Source organism: Caloenas nicobarica, chromosome 29, assembly GCF_036013445.1.
Source record: "Caloenas nicobarica isolate bCalNic1 chromosome 29, bCalNic1.hap1, whole genome shotgun sequence".
Taxonomy (NCBI): Eukaryota; Metazoa; Chordata; class Aves; order Columbiformes; family Columbidae; genus Caloenas; species Caloenas nicobarica.
The window spans coordinates 2,057,489-2,073,923 of NC_088273.1; the positions used below are offsets into that span (position 1 = coordinate 2,057,489).

The 16,435-nt window shown below is 50.8% G+C and overlaps 1 protein-coding gene across 1 annotated transcript; it reads left to right on the forward strand.

Annotated features, from left to right (window-relative positions):
- The first annotated feature begins 3,773 nt into the window (after positions 1-3,773).
- Positions 3,774-4,700, forward strand: LOC135999603 (olfactory receptor 14J1-like). Its single transcript, XM_065653167.1, has one exon. The coding sequence runs from the start codon at positions 3,774-3,776 to the stop codon at positions 4,698-4,700; it is 927 nt and encodes a 308-aa protein (XP_065509239.1).
- The last annotated feature ends 11,735 nt before the right edge of the window (positions 4,701-16,435 follow it).

Here is a 16,435-nt window from a genome sequence, read left to right on the forward strand (position 1 = left end):
AGGGAGCCTGTAGCTGATGTCCAGTCACCACAACATTGCCCATGTTGTTCTGCCCTCTCATGCTGACTCCTCAGTCTTAATCTGATATTGTTTGTGCCCAGGCAGAGCTCCACACATTCCTGCTGCTCTCCTACATGAAGGGAAACTTCCCCTGTGACTCCAGACTTCTGGAATTATGAGTACCAGACCTCTAAGACCCCACAGTTTTTCCCAGGAGGTGGTATTCATAGTGTCCTGTAACTCCTCATGCTGTTATCTTGGGAGAGACACCCTCATCAGGATAAGCAACCTGCTTGCACACAATAACAGCTGAGCAAATGGAGCTTCAGTCGAGGGAGAGTCCAGACTTGGAGAAACTTTGGGGTCACCAATCAGAGAGCTTTGAGAGCCCTGGAGACTGGTGCTCCTTTTCCTTGGGGAGGCTCTGGGGGCTCCCGAGGTGAATGTTCTCTGCCCTGGCCAAAAGTAGAGGGTCTGCGACTGCAGCACTCCAGGGAGAGTCCAGACCTGGAGAAAATTTGGAATTCCACCATCAGGAATAACTTAAGTTTTAAAAGGAGAAGTGTCCACTTCTGTATCAGGGCAGGAGAATAACCCCACTCACCAGGACAGACCAGGACCTGACATGCTGAGCAGTGACCCTGAGGAGAAGGGCCTGGGCACTACAAGGGCCACCACACAAGCCCGTGCTGCACGCTCACCATGAACAAGGCAGCTGCACACGGGGCTGCATGAGGAGGAGCGTGGGGACCCAGACACCTGGAGTTCTCGTCCCATTCGCTTCAGCACTGGTGTGACCCCACACACACGGGTGTGTGCCAGTGTGCGGCTCCCAGTTTGGAGAAGCAGGGAGGAACTGGAGAGTGCAGGGCTCTGCCAAGGCAGGGGTCAGGACCTTGTGCACATGGTGTGGGATGCTGAGGGACCTGGGCTGCTCTGGCCCAGCAGCGCTGGGGAAGCTGCAGCAGTGTAGGAGTAGCCTGAGAGTGCTGGAAGGGTGGTTTCAGAGAGGGTGGAGGTTTTCTTCATAGTGGGAAACAGAATAGGAATGAAATAATGGCACAAAGTGCAGCTGGGGACGTCCAGGCTGGACATGAGCAGAAAGGAATGTGAGTGGAAGGGCAGTGCTGTGGTGGAGCAGGTCACCCAGAGGAGTCTGCATCAGCCCAAGGCTTTGTGCTTCAAGGAACAGCTGGGGAGGACGGAGAGAGATCAGCAAAGGAAGGAAGATGCTCAGACAAGAGCAAGGTGGGGCAGCAGGGGGGATGTCTCCAGCCTGCAGGGAAAGAGGTGCAGGTGATGCCACAGCATAGGACAGGCTGTTGTGGAGATGGTCAAGGGATGTAAAAAGGCTGAAAGGCCCCAACAGACATGAGCTCCTTCTCCCCTTAGCAATGGCTGTTGTCTCCACCTCTGATGACTGTGAGGAGACACCTTGTCCTTACAGCACAGGGGCCTCATGGCCTGCTTGTCCCCAGCCAGGAGCCTGGGAGGTGTTGACCATAGTCCTGCCCTTGGCCTTGCACAGCCCCACATCACAGTGTCCCAGGAAGAGCCCTGGGCAACGTGGGAGGGACAGGATCTGATTTCCCAGGGTCTGGGGGTCAGGGCTTGGCCTTTTGGATAATGAAACACATCCAGGTGTACTTCAGCATCAGAGCCACTTTTACTTTGCTTTTCTTGACCTGTCACCTCTGCTTCCAGTTTTGTGATCTACCCAGAATCTGGGACAGTTCCTCAGTTGTGTCCCTCAGTGGGATCCATTAACATCACAAGAAACTTTGGAGTTTGAATCTGACTTTGACTCCTTGAGAAGTTTCTTCAATTCCTCTCAGGCTGTGAGGCTCATGGACTCAGCACCAAAGCCACCAGAGGGGTCATTAAAGTGCCTGGGGCTGCTCCTGTGCTGCTGAGCTGGGCTGGGCTCCTGGGACAGAGGGAGCTCATGGCAAGCGGCAGCGCTGCAGAGAGACAGCTCTGCCCAGGAGCAGCTCCTCTGCAAAGCACAGCAGGGCTGAGGGCTCTGCCTGGGGATCTCAGGGAGACAAGCAAGGCAGAGAGAGATTAAAGGTGGTCAGGACTTTGAAGATGACTGAGAGCTCACTGGATAAGAAATCTTTTCAGTCTTTGTCACGGTAAGTCTCTGGGTGCAGGGCAATGCAGCTGTAGCTCCTGAAGGCATCCTCTAAATCTGGCACAAATGCAGCTTGTTGGATCTGAAAGAGGAAGCTCTTGTTCAGAAATTTCAAATTTGGGTGCCCAGAGCTGTGTTTCAGAGCAGGCTCCCTGCACCCCATGGGCTGTGTGTCGGCTCAAGGACTCCACTGCTGGTCAGGGTCAGCACTAAGCCTGCCCATGGTGATCCCTGTGATTGTGTGGGGAGAAATTCTGCATGGAAGGAACAATCTCTGACAGATCAGTGCAGGGTCCTTCTGTTCTTGAGAGCACTGTGTGGGTCAGGGCTCCTCACTACTCCAGACCACTAAAGGACATCTGCCAGGCTACTTTTAAAAAAGCACAGCAAGGCAGGGGCTACCTGAAAAAGAAGGATCTTGTACCATCAATCACGTACTCTGAGTTGTCTGGGTGGGCAATAGGACGCAGAAATTATTTTCTCAGTTCAGGAGGAGGAATTGAAATTCCAGAAATCTTACTCCGAGAGGGGAATAAAGCTGTGAGTATCAGAACTAAATACACCCTGGCTTACAGACAGCATCAGGATGACTTTTCCAGCCTCATCAGGGCAGGGAGGAGACCTGGGGACAGAGACACAGCTGCAGGCAGGGAGAGCTCCAGGCAGCAGAGCAGGGGCTGGTCAGGAGCTCTTTTGCTCCTGCTCTGCAGGTGGCTGCTGGGGGTTGTCTGCTGGGCAATGATCGGACTGTCCCTGTAGCACATCCCATCTCCAGGAGCCCTGACTCTGCTCTGCCTGTCCTGCTGGGCTCACCAGCTGCCCCCAGAAAGGCCCAGCTCTGCTGTAGGCTGCCAGGAGTGCTGAGCCTTTCCTTGGGGTCCACACTCTCCTGCCAGGGTCCTTTGCTTGTCTCTGTGAGGGGTCGTGTCCTGCTCTCTCCAGCACATCTCCACCTCTGGGCTGGGAAATAGTTTGCAAATCTGCCCTTTCTAAAAGGCTCTCCTGCTCCAGTGTGAGTCCAGTTGTTTGGATTACTTAGATTAATTTGTGTCTGAAGTCATTTTCATTGCAGCACAAGGTGGAGCACAGGACAGATGAGTGCAATCCTGATGGACACTTCTGCTGTCTGAGTCTGCACTGAGCCAGAGAAAGCTGAGCTTTTTTGCCTGTCCTGTCTCAAGCCTCTTCATATTTTCAGTCAGAGAAATGAGGATTTCTACCCGTAAAAAAACCCCACTCACCTGATGTGGTGGTGGAAAATAAAAAAACACACAAACAAAATTTATAAGGACAAGCTAATTGTCTCCTCTGCAGCCAAAGCCCTTGACAGTCATGAGCACAGATATTAAACTTTTTCACTGAAGGTGGATTACATCTGCCATTCCTTGTGAATGTCAGAGCTGTCACAAACCAGCTCCCATGTCCCCACTGCAGCAGAGCAAAGCTGGCTGCTTGGCAGCACACCGGCAGAGGTCCTGCTCCAGACAGCACACTCAGCCAGCACAGACCAGAGAAAGAAAATGCATTTCTATTGGGATGATATCTTTAAAAAATGGTGTGGCTTTGCTAAGAGGAGTCTGTCCTAATTTTAAGTTGCTTTTTTTTTTTCCAACAGAGCCCACATGCCAACAAACAGCAAATGTCCAACAGCAGCTCCATCACCCAGTTCCTCCTCCTGCCATTCGCAGACACACGGGAGCTGCAGCTCTTGCACTTCTGGCTCTTCCTGGGCATCTACCTGGCTGCCCTCCTGGGCAACGGCCTCATCATCACCACCATAGCCAGTGACCAGCACCTCCACACCCCCATGTACTTCTTCCTCCTCAACCTCTCCCTCCTTGACCTGGGCTACATCTCCACCACTGTCCCCAAATCCATGGCCAACTCCCTCTGGAACACCAGTGCCATCTCCTTTTTGGGATGTGCTGCACAGCTCTTTATGTTTCTCTTTTTCATTTCAGCAGAGTATTCTCTGCTCACCATCATGTCCTATGACCGCTACGTTGCCATCTGCAAACCCCTGCACTACGGGACCCTCCTGGGCAGCAGAGCTTGTGTCCACATGGCAGCAGCTGCCTGGGCCACTGGGTTTCTCTATGCTCTGCTGCACACGACCAATACATTTTCACTGCCACTGTGCAAGGGCAATGCTGTGGACCAGTTCTTCTGTGAAATCCCCCAGATCCTCAAGCTCTCCTGCTCACACTCCTATCTCAGGAAACTTGGCCTTATGGTGGTCAGTGCCTGTTTAGCTTTTATGTGTTTTATTTTCATTGTGGTGTCCTATGTGCAGATCTTCAGGGCTGTGCTGAGGATCCCCTCTGAGCAGGGACGGCACAAAGCCTTTTCCACCTGCCTCCCTCACCTGGCCGTGGTCTCCCTGTTTGTCATCACTGGTTCATTTGCCTACCTGAAACCCCCCTCCATCTCATCCCCTTCCCTGGACCTGGTGCTGTCTGTTCTGTACTCGGTGGTGCCTCCAGCAGTGAACCCCCTCATCTACAGCATGAGGAATCAGGAGCTCCAGGATTCAGTGTGGAAATTGATAACTGCACTTTTTCAATAAGAAACAGCAACAAACTCTCACCCTCTGCATAGCAGTTATAGTGTAACTCATTACATGCTCAGAGTTTCTGGTTGTTGTTTTGGTTGTGTTTTGTCATAATGTTGTCATTCCTTTCCTAATTCACTGTCTGCCTTTTTTTCTGACCAAGTGCCTATGGAAATGAGGAACCCTTTTCTCTATTTTTAAAAAAAAAAGTATAAAAGGCCCTGCAGTGTTTCGTTTTGATTTATTTTTCCCCTGAGATCTTTTTTAAGGCCTTTTTGGAGCTGCAGGGACAGTTTCTGTCTGCAGTAGTGGAGGGGAGCAGAGTCCCAGCCTGGCAGCGCTGCCCGGGAGCAGCAGCCCTTGGTCTTCCAGAGCTGTTCTCGTTCCACTCCCACACTCTCCTTCTCATCCCTTCTGTTGGTGCAAGGCCTGAGTGCTCTGGCAGCTGGGTCACCGTCCTGCTGTGTGTCAGTCCTGTGAGCGCAGGCAGGGACAGGCAATGGGCACTGCTGTGACAGAGCTGGCCTCAGAACAGCCTTTCCAGAAAGAACGGTCATCTCCTCAGGGCAGTGCATGATGGTTTATATCTTCTTGCAAAATCTATCTCAAGCATATGGCTACAAAAGTGGCCCACAGATGAAACACCATTGTGCAGCTGCACAGTGTGTGTGTGCAGGGCTGGGCACACAGCAGTGTCCTCTCACAGCCAGGCCTCCTGCCAGAGACCTGCAGGACCAGCAGAGCAGGGGCTGGGCTGTGCCCCTGTGCACTGGACACCCCTTGGGAAGGAGCCTCAGGTCAATCACCATGCACTGGCCCCTCACAACCACCTTTTCCAGCACTGGCCTCTCACCCACAGAGGTTGTTCTTCCCTCCATGGAGGGACACTGAATGAGTAGTTCAGCAGTTCGTGTTTGCTTTGTACAGATGAATTGTGAGCATGCACATCATGTACTTGAGGTGACATGAACCCGAGTGATCACAAACACCATCAACTATTCCTTAGGGTTCCATGAAGGCCTGTGGGACAGACAAGATCTTGAGGTCACTTGGTGTTGGAAGTAACATCCCATTGTTAACTGCCTGAATGCAGCACTGGGATGTGCTTCCTTCAAGCGAGCTCCTTGTGTCCATTCTTCCTGCCATGGGACAAGTCAGATGAGTGCAGAGCAGGGTGACACACCACAGGGCTCAGGTGTCTCCTGCCCTTTGGGAGTGGCAACAGGAGGTCGAGAGGGACTCTGTGACACCTGGCTCTTTGTGTAAAGGGGACAGACTCTGTCTCTGAGCATCCATGGGTGCATAAGGAGTCCATGAGGCCAGCTCAGATGTTGACACCTGACAGAACCCTGACATTTCTGTGTTTGACTACAGGAACAAACCCCATTTGACCAGTGAGATTCATCCCAGCTGCCTTGGAGAGGCTCATTGCACGTGTTCTTGTCTGCTACGTCACCCTTCCCATGATTCCGGATTGTGCTCTCAAAAGTGCCATAGAAACCAGAATGGTTCTGGGGTCCTTAGAAATCACACACCTCAAACCCATCTTCAAGAAGAGCAGAAATAGGAACTGCGAGAGTTACAGGCTGGTCACCCTACCTCCCTCCCTGGGAAAGGGATTGGACATGTCCTCCTACACCCATTTCCTGGAATGTGAAGGCGAAGGAAGGGATTGCGGAACCCAAATGGACAGGGGAAAGAAAGGCATGTTGTGTACAGGGTGCTTGCAAGGCCTCAGCCATGGTGTCCTTCTGAGCAGAGTGGTGCTGATGGGGCTCGAGAAGTGGATGCTGGGTGGGATGCTGAACCATTAAGCCCAAATATCATGAGTGGTACAAAGTCCTCCATGCAACCAGTTGTGAGTGTCATCTCTCAGTGACTGGCACTTGGGCCAACACTGTTGAACATCTTTATTCTCCCCCTCTAAGATGTAACAGAGTGCACTTTCATTGCCTTTGAGGATGGTGCAAACCTGGGTGGAGGCCTTGAGCAACCTCACTTGGTTGACCCCGCCCTGAGCAGGAGGGTGAGACAAGATGAGTGAGACAAGGGCTCTCTTCAAACCTGAGTTATTCTCTCATTTGAAAGAATTTTTGCCTTGGAGAGGTTTCTGGAGAGAGAATAGGTAGAAGAATAGTAGAAAAAAAAAGAAAGGCAAAAGGGGAGATATAGAAGGTGTTAACAGAAATACAGCAGTTCCAGAGAAGAGTGCTTTTCATGCACATTGTTAGTAGGAAATCTATTTGATGAATTTGAACAAAGTGAGGAAGCCAGCTGGGTGTCTACAGCCTGCAGGGAAAGAGGGGCAGGTGTAGGACTGTGTAGAACATGCTTCAGTCTTGGTCAGGTCCTGGCGGCTAAGGAGGGAGATGGATGGGTGCTGGTATTATGAGGTCAGTTGTGTCTCAGAATCTCATAATCCACTCAGAAGCGTGTGGCTGTGAAGGGGAATGTGGAGTCAGTTCTGTCTCTGGAGCTGACAGGCCAGCAGCAGGGACATGGCTGGGAAAGAACCTCTGCCAAGGTACCCACAGGTCTTATCCAGGAAGAGGCCTTGGAGATGCGTTGTCATGTCCATCCCACCTGAGAACATGACGGGACAGCAGCAGGAACATGGTCGTGTCTGTCAGAGAAGCTGAAAGGCCAACAGCAGTCACGGGATTTAGAAGATCGTGGTGAAGTTACTTCTCTCTGGTCAGGTAAAAGACCACAAGAAGCCTAAAGGTTGGGTTCCCTGCATGAAGGGCAGTTTCTTAGATGGTCGTGCTCTCCTTGGAAGTGGGAAGAAGCAGGGAAGAGTCAGAAAGTGCAACTTGGAAGGTGAGGACTGGATATCAGGAGGAAGAAATGTGAGTGGAAGGGCAGGGCTGTGGTGCAAGAGGTCACGCAGAGGGAGCTGGATCAGCCCATGGCTTTGTGTTCCAAAGAACAGCCAGTGAGGGTGCAGACACATCAGTGAAGGGACAGAAATGCTGGGGTGAGAGCAGGTGGGGAAGCGAGATGGGTGTCTACAGCCTGCAGGGAAGGAGGGGCAGGTGTAGGACGGTGTAGAACAGCCTGTGATGGAGATGGCAAAGGGCGCTGGCAAGGCTGGAAGGGACCAACAGATCCCAGGTCTCTGTCCCCTTGGCCATGGCAGTTGTCTGTGCCACTGAGGCCTAGGAGAAGACATGTTGTCCTCATGGCACTGGGGCCTCGTTGCCTCCTTGCAGCTCCATGGGGAAGCTGGAAGTTGTTGTACCAGTGCTGTCCTTCCCTCGGCCTTGCACACCCACATCCCACGGTCCCAGGAAGAGCCCTGAGCCGTGTGTGAGGGACAGGATCCCCCTTCCCATTGCCTGGAGGTCATGGCTTCTCCTTTCTGCTTCAGAAAGCAAAGCAAGGGGTTTTCTCACCATCAGAACTGAAAAAAAAGACTAAAAGGAGACCTCATGGTGGCTACAGCTTCCTCACAAGGGGAGAAGGAAGGTACTGATGTCTTGTCTGTGGATGACAGAACAATGACAGAACCCAAGGGAATGGAAGAAACATCCGCCAGGTTCAGGTTGGACATGAGGAAAAGGTTCTTTGCCCAGAGGGTGCTGGACACTGGAACAGGCTCCCCAGGGAGATGTCACGGCCCCAAGCCTGACAGTGTTCAAGAAGAGACTGGACAACATCCTCAGACACATGATGTGAACTGTGGGGTTGTCCTGTGCCAGGACAGGAGTTGGACTCGATGATCCTTGTGGGTCCCTTCCAACTCAGGACATTCTATGATTCTATGAAAAACTAGGTCAAAAGTCCATGTTTTTGTTGTAAAGATGATTTGTAAACATACGCGTCATGTGCATGTCCATCGTGTGCATGCAGTAAGATAAACTCAAGTGAGCACAAATGCTATCAGCTATTTCTTGGGGCGCCATAAAGGTCAGTGGGACAGAGATGGTGTTCAGGGGTCTCTTCCAACCTGTGTTATTATAGGATTCCATGAATATTTTCCTTGGAGAGCTCTTTCAAGACAGAATAGACCGAGGAAGAAGAAAAAAAAAAAAGAGGCAGAAGCAGAGATATAAGTGTACCAGTGTAAACAGAGCAGCTCCTCTGAGGAACGTTTCTCCACTCAAACCCTTGATAAGAAATCTATTAGATAAATTTGATGAAACCAGCTTAGTTTTATCTGCTCACACACTGCACCACAAGGAGGGTGATGGCTGGGTACAATGTCATGTGCTCGGCTGTGTCTCAGGAACTCCTAGTCCAGTAGGAAGCCAATGGCTGTGGAGGGGACTCTGAGGTCACTTGTGCCTTTGCAGGGGACAGGCCAACAGCAGGAACATGGCTGGGAAAGGGACCGGGAGGTCACACATACGAGAGGGGCAATCGGGCCCAATCAGCATGATTTATGAAAGGCAAGTCCCACTTGACCAACCTGATCTCCTTCTATGTCAAGGTGACCGGCTTAGCAGATGAGGGAAAGTCTGTCATGGGGGAGTGAATCCGCCACACAGGCTGTGGATGTTGTGTACTTAGACTTGACTAAAGCCTTTGACACTGTATCCCACAGCTCATGGCCTGGATGGTGTATCTGCGATGGATATAGAACTGGCTGGAGGGCTGGGCCCACAGAGTTGTGGTGAACGGAGCCAAATCCAGTTGTGGCCGGTCATGAGTGGTGTTCCCCAGGGCTCAGTACTGGGGCCAGTTTAATCTCTTTATCAATGGTCTGGATGAGGGCATCGAGCGCACCCTCAGTATGTTTGCAGATGACACCAGGTTGGGTGGGAGTGTTGATCTGCTGGAGGGTAGGAAGGCTCTACGGACCGATATGGAGCTGCTGGTTCATTGGGCTGAGGTCAGTTGTCTGAGGTGTAACAAGGCCAAGTGCCATGGGCTGCCCTTGGGTCATAACAACCCCATGCAAGACTACAGGCTTGAGGAAGTGTGGCTGGAAAGCTGCCTGGTGGAAAAAGACCTGTGGGTGTTGATCAACAGCGACTGAACATGAGCCAGCATGTGCCCAGGTGGCCAAAAAGGCCAATAGCCTCCTGGAGTGCATCAAGAATAGAGCAATGGGCAGAACCGGGGCAGCGATCATCCCCTTGTACTCAGCGCTGGTGAGGCCAGAAGTTGAATCCTTGGTTCAGTTTTGGGACCCTCACTTTAGGAAAGACCCTGAGGTGCTGGAGTGAGTGCAGAGGAGGGGACAAGGCTGTTGAGAGCCTGGAGCACAAGTCTTCTGAGGAGCAGCTGAGGGACCTGGGGGTGTTTAGCCTGGAGAACAGGAGGCTGAGGGGAGACCTTTCCCTCTCTACAACTATCTGAAAAGAGGTTGTAGCATGAAGAGTGTTGGTGTTCTTCTGATCAGCAAGTGATAGGATGAGAGGAAATGGCCTCAGGTTGTGCCAGAGAAGGTTCAGAATTGGTATTAGGAAGCATTTTTTCATGGAAAAGGTTGTGAAGCAGTGGAACAGGCTGCCCAGGGCAGTGGTTGAGTCACCATTCTTTGTTCCATAGCAGAGCTTCTAGGAGGATCTGTTCCATGATCTTCCCAGGCACAGGTAAGAGGCTGACAGGTCAGTAGTTTTCAGGGTCCTCCTTTCTACAGCAGAGGAAAGAAACACTGCCACCCTCAAAGGGTAGTGCTGTGGTACAAGAAATCATCCAGAGGGAGCGTGAGATCAGTCCACCACCTTGTGTTTCGAGGAACAGAGCATGGGAGTGCAGACACATCAGTCAATGTACGGAAATACCTGGGTGAGAGCAAGGGGAGGAAGCGAGTTGGGTGTCTACAGCCTGCAGGGAAAGAGAAGCAGCTGTGGGACAGTGTAGGACAACCTGTGGTGGAGATGGCAAAGGGCACTGGCAAGGCTGGATGTCACCAAGAGAACCCAAGTCTTTGTCCCCTTGGCTATGGCAATCATCATGTTGTCCTCAGGCACTGGGGCACCTCATGGCCTCCTTGCACACCCCCAGGAAGGCTGGGAACTGTCACACCATTGTCCTTCACTCAGCATCACACAGCCCACATCCCCCTGCCCCAGGAAGAGCCCTGAGCAATGGGTGAGGGACAGGATCTGCCTTCCCAGGGGCTGGGGGTCAGGCCTTGGCCTCTCTGCTTCATCCAACAAAACCAGGCTTTTCTCAGCACCTCAGCTGCCTGCACATGACCCTTTGTTTATCTGCCATCATGGCCTCCAATTCTCTGCTCTAACGAGTCCCTGGGGAGGCTTTGCTGGTACTTGCCCTCAGTGGAACTCAATACTTCAAGGTACTCAGTACTTTTTTCTTCTGACTTTGACTTCTGGAAAGGTTTGTGCAATCTCCTCTCAGCACTTCAGTGAGATTGAGGGACTTAGCACTAAATGCACCACAGTCTGGATGACGCTGTCCTTCCTTTCCCTTCAGGTTTTCTATTAAGAGAGCACTCTCAGGTTCTCTCTGATCAGAGAAATCATTCACATGAGGCACAGGGCTGCTTTACAAGTAGCCATAAACAGTCCTGACCACAACTTTTGCATCCCTTTTCATTTGCCCCAACCCAGGTTCTTCTTTTTTTCTGTGCTAATACCCTTCCAGAAAGAACAGGCCACCTTGTCAATCCTTTCAGAGCAGGTTGTTCAACAGCTGTCAACGTCCATGTACAGATTCTGCACATCAGCCAGGCATAAAGGCACCATTACAGAAATGGAGACGAGGAACTCGACCAGCTCCTTGAACCCAGGAATCAACACGCCTTGTCTCCTGAGATTCCCGGGAACACCTAAAGTTTAAGAACACAGAAGCGTGAGTCCTCGCTGAGTATCTCGGCTCATCTCCTGACCCATGTGGTGCTTCAGACTGTGAAGAGAATCAAAAGCAACTTTTTGACTGGGGTAGTTGATTTTAAATGCTGTCACACAGGGCAGATGAAGGGAGATCAGAACTCCAATCTCTGCTGCACTAAGAGGCTTGATACCCCATCCATACGTACATATCTCTGTGCTTCGGATAAAGGGTGGTCTTGCAAAAGTCACCCTTTGCATCCCCAGGTGCACGGACACTGCTCATGTTCCTCTCCAGAGAGTGGCAGAGGCTGGATCCCTTTCTCAGGAGAAACTCCTTGCTGGAAAGGCACAGCTACGGAGGTGGCTCAACAAGGTTTTATTGCATTTCACTCAGCATCAGATTTGATATATTTGGTACTTTTCTGGGATAACACCTGCACAGATGATCACATAAAGACAAGCATTCCATAAGAGCTGGTTATGAAGGCCCTGACATGAACAAGGAAACTCACCATGAGGTCTGCAGGGAGCAAGAAAGATTATAACAAGCACCAGGAGGAACCAAGAAGTTCAAGTCATCTTCTGAAGAGCGAGAGGCCCTGAGCAGCAGTGACCGCCCATGTGTGGTGTGGGAGAGGGTCAGGGGATGTGAGGTAGAAAAGGGTGATGGCTGACGATGTTAGTAAATCCTTACAACCATGTCTGAGCCTGCAAGTGGAACACGGTTGATGATTGTGGGTGGTGGGGGAAGAGGAGCAAGATTATTAGGGCGTTATGGAAAGAAGGCAGGCTTCTCTTGGACTAATCATATAAGGCAGTGACATTTGCATGCTGTGGGCATGGCTGTGCCTGGGAGATGGGAATGGCTGCTGCTGGGGCTGGCTGTGCTCAGTCATAGCCAATGAAACGTCCTTGCTCTGCTCCTCTCTTACACTGCCCACACTTGGATGGTCCTCAGGAATCATCCATGAGCCTGGAGGAAGCACCAACCTCCTGGAGTGTTGGCCTGTTGCTGGATGACAAGAGTGAAAGTTTTGTGAGACACATGGGAGTGCAGGATGAGAGTGGTCTATGCGTAGCAGTGAGTGTGTTAAAGGCAAGAAGAAGACCTGAAGAGCAAGGGCTGGTCATGCTACTGTGGAATAGGCTGACTTTTTTTTTTTAATTTTAGGGCATCAGAAGAAGAAACATGTGCATTTCAGTGCTGGGGCATGGATCCAAATTGAGGATTCAAGTGAGATTGGGACTGGGACAGCTTAGGTGATTGAGAACCATCGCCAGATATGAAAGAAGCTGAATGGGTTTTGAGGACCTCACAGGCATTGCCAAATCCTCAGAAAACCAAAGCCTTGTGCTTAAAGGAACAGCACCTGGCACCAAACCCACACCCAAAACACAAATACCTTCACATTGACCACAGGCTGAGCCTGAGAAATATCAGAGAGAAATGATCTCCTTTGGCTGGTCCTGGGGTCAGGACTCAGCCTTTCTGTCCTGGTTGAGACTGACAAACGACATAGACCAAGTTCTTCCAGGATGAAAGCAGTAGATGCCATTTATTGCCACAAGTGCATTTTTATACAGTTTTACCAATTCCTGTGTCTCTTCACTATCGGTTACAAGTTACAGCAGTAACATCTCATTGGCTGATTTTGCTGTCATCAATGTTACTCTTCTACTCCCTTCTCTCTCACGGGTACACATTAATATGTCCGGATACTCCTTTACTCCCATCTTTCTCATGGGTAGGCTTTAATATCTTCAAGGCTGATCTCTGTTCCCATGCCCTCCGTCAGGGAATCCACGGACCCACCGTAGTCCCCCACACCATTCTGATGATGAACAGCCATGAAGGGCTCACCTGGCATCAGAGCGACCTGCACATCACCTTTACCACCTGTAGCCAGTGTCTCAAGGCTTTTGCTTCCCCAGCCTCCAGGGACAGGGACCTCGATGTGGAGGGATGGTTAGATAGCAGGGGTCATGTAAATCTAATACACTTAGCAGAACAAGAGTTAGATACGCAGCGAACTCAGCTCATGTGAACTGCAGGCAAGACGCTGACTTGACCAAGTCATAAGAACCTTGGCATTTAGTGTGTAACAAGCAAAAGCCTTGCTGCTAGAAGTTCGTTGGGAAAAGCAGATGTAGTATCGAGAAGAATGCGGATCTAAGGGTGGAGCTGGCAGTTAGGTTGTAACCAATAATGAGCGTGCACTTTGTAATATGCATAAGCCAATTACTGATTATACTGAATATCTGTTGCTAGACGAATTAGGTTAATGTAATCCCTAGATTTTAGCCAATCGGGTTATGACTAGTAGGCATAATTATTGGAACATGTATAAAAGTGAACTGCTCTGTAATAAAGTTTGAAGTTTGCCGATGCGTATATTAAGTGTTTGCGTCTTCCCTCGCTGTGACAAATGTGACACCTCAACTGCTTGTTTCCTTCAGCGCTGGGTCAGTGATGGCCCTTCGTAGGGTCCCAAACACCCTCACAAACTTCAGTTTGTTTCTGCCTTTCACTTCATTAGAGGTTTGTTCATTCTTTCAGTAGCTGCAGTTCAGGATCATGGCAGCAGAGGGCTCATTAACATCCAAAATGCTCTTACAAGCCAAGGCTCTGTGCAGCATTTTCCTGAAGGCTTCAAGTCTGGTGTTGATGATTGGGGAGATTTCAGGAATAGCCAAACAGAGAGCATTTCCATAATAAATAGCAATAAAGCCACATTTCTTCTGTTTCCTTCCATGCTGGCCATTCCCTCCCTTTCCAGAACAGGTGGTATCAGCAGCCTCCAGTTCATATGGATGTGGAGCATCTCCTGATAGGGACTGAATATGTCAGAAAAGTGGGTGCCTAAATCACCACGTGAGTGAGGAGATAGTCCAGGCCACCTCAAGAGGAGTCATGTCCTCTGGACCAAAGTAGGGTGTTCCTGGGAATCTCAGATGCCACAGCACAGCTATACCTGTGTTCAGGGAGCTGGTCAAATGACCCATCTCCTTTTCTGTAATCGTGTTTGAGTTTACTCAGGTAACCCCTGACTTGAGCCCCATCCACTCCTGGGTGTTCTCCAGACTCCTGCCTTCAGGAACAAAGTCCTGGGAGACCTTGCTGGTGAAGATGGAGACAAAGAAGCCATGAAGTACCTCAGTCCTGTCTGATTCTACTCTTAGGAAGTTCAGCAGCAGGCCCATGATCGCCCTGTCTCTTCTTTTACTGTAAGGAAGCTGTGTCAGCTCATCTTGCTGCCCTCAGCCTCCCCTGCAGGTATGAAATCCAGGGCAGCTTTGGCATCACTCCCTACATCTATAGACAAGGTTTCTAAATTCCCCCTTTGCAGCTTCCCCTGCTTCCACCTCCTGTGTGCTGCCTTTTTGCCCTGGAGCTCCATCAGTTCAGACAAGCAGCCTCACGAGATAAATGCTTCTTTTCATGAGTACTTGGAGAGATCATTCTTGTGCTTGGAGCAGGCTGTTCTGTAAGGCCGATCAGATTTCCTGAGCTCCTTCACCCTTCACACCTACTTCGATGTCACCATCTCACCCACCGTCCTCCAGTTATCATCTTCCAGGGGCCTCAGCTCCACTTTCTCATCCCTGACTGTTACATCCCTGGCCAAATCTTTCTGGTTTGTAGGTGTGAAGTCCCACAGGGCACCTCACCTCACTGACCCCTCAGTCACCCGTGTCAGGAAGATGTTGTCAATGAGCTCCAAAACCCTCCTGGACGCCTGGTACCTTTCAGATATTGGGATATCTTAGGTCTGCAACAAGGAAACCTGAGGCCTGGAAACATGACGCTTCTTTCATTTATCTGAAGGAGGCCTCATCTAATTCCTCTTCCTGATCAGGGAGCCTGTAGCTGATGTGCACTCACTACAACATTGCCCATGTTGTTCTGCCCTCTCATGCTGACTCCTCAACATTCAGCTGACATTGTCTCCATGCATTCCAACTGCTCTCCCACATGAAGGCAAAATTCCACTCTCTGTGTCCTGTAACTCCTCATGCTCTTGTCTTAGGAGAGACACCCTCATCAGGATAAGCCATCCGCATGCAAACATTAACAGCTGAGCAAATGGACCTTCAGTCAAGGGAGAGTCCAGACCTTGAGAAAATCTGGGATTCGCCCATCAGAAAGTTCTGAAACTGAACAAGGAGAAGTGAGCAGTGCTGGGGAGGCTGCAGTAATAGGAGAGAAGCCTGAGAGTGCTTGAAGGGTGGTTTCAGAGATGGTGGAGGTTTTCTTCATAGTGGGAAATAGCACGAGAAAGAAATAATGGCACACAGTGCAGCTGGCGAGGTCCAGGCCGGACATAAGCAGCAAGGAATGTGAGTGGAAGGGCAGTGCTGTGGTGGAGCAGGTCACCCAGAGGCAGTCTGCATCAGCCCAAGGCTTTGTGCTTCAAGGAACAGCTGGGGAGGATGGAGAGAGATCAGCAAAGGAAGGAAGATGCTCAGACAAGAGCAAGGTGGGGCAGCAGGGGGGATGTCTCCAGCCTGCAGGGAAGTAGGTGCAGGTGATGCCACAGCATAGGACAGGCTGTTGTGGAGATGATCAAGGGATGTAAAGAGGCCGAAAGCCCCCAACAGACATGAGCTCCTTCTCCCCTTAGCAATGGCTGTTGTGTCCACCTCTGATGCCTGCGAGGAGACACCTTGTCCTTACAGCACAGGGGCCTCATGGCCTCCTTGTCCCCAGCCAGGAACCTGGGAGGTGTGGGACCATAGTCCTGCCCTTGGCCTTGCACAGCCCCACATCACAGTGTCCCAGGAAGAGCCCTGGGCAACGTGGGAGGGACAGGATCTGATTTCCCAGGGTCTGGGGGTCAGGGATTGGCCCTTTGGTTAATGAAACACATCCAGTTTACTCAGCATCAGAGAGACCTGTACTTTGCTTTTCCTGACCTTTCATCATTGACTCCAGTTTTCTGCTCTAACTGTCCCTGGGGATGGTTTCTCAGTTGTGTCCCTCATTGAGACCCATTAAAAATGCAA

Coding starts and splice junctions, on each gene's coding strand:
- LOC135999603 (XM_065653167.1), top strand. CDS start 3,774: ATGTCCAACAGCAGCTCCATCACCCAGTTCCTCCTCCTGCCATTCGCA.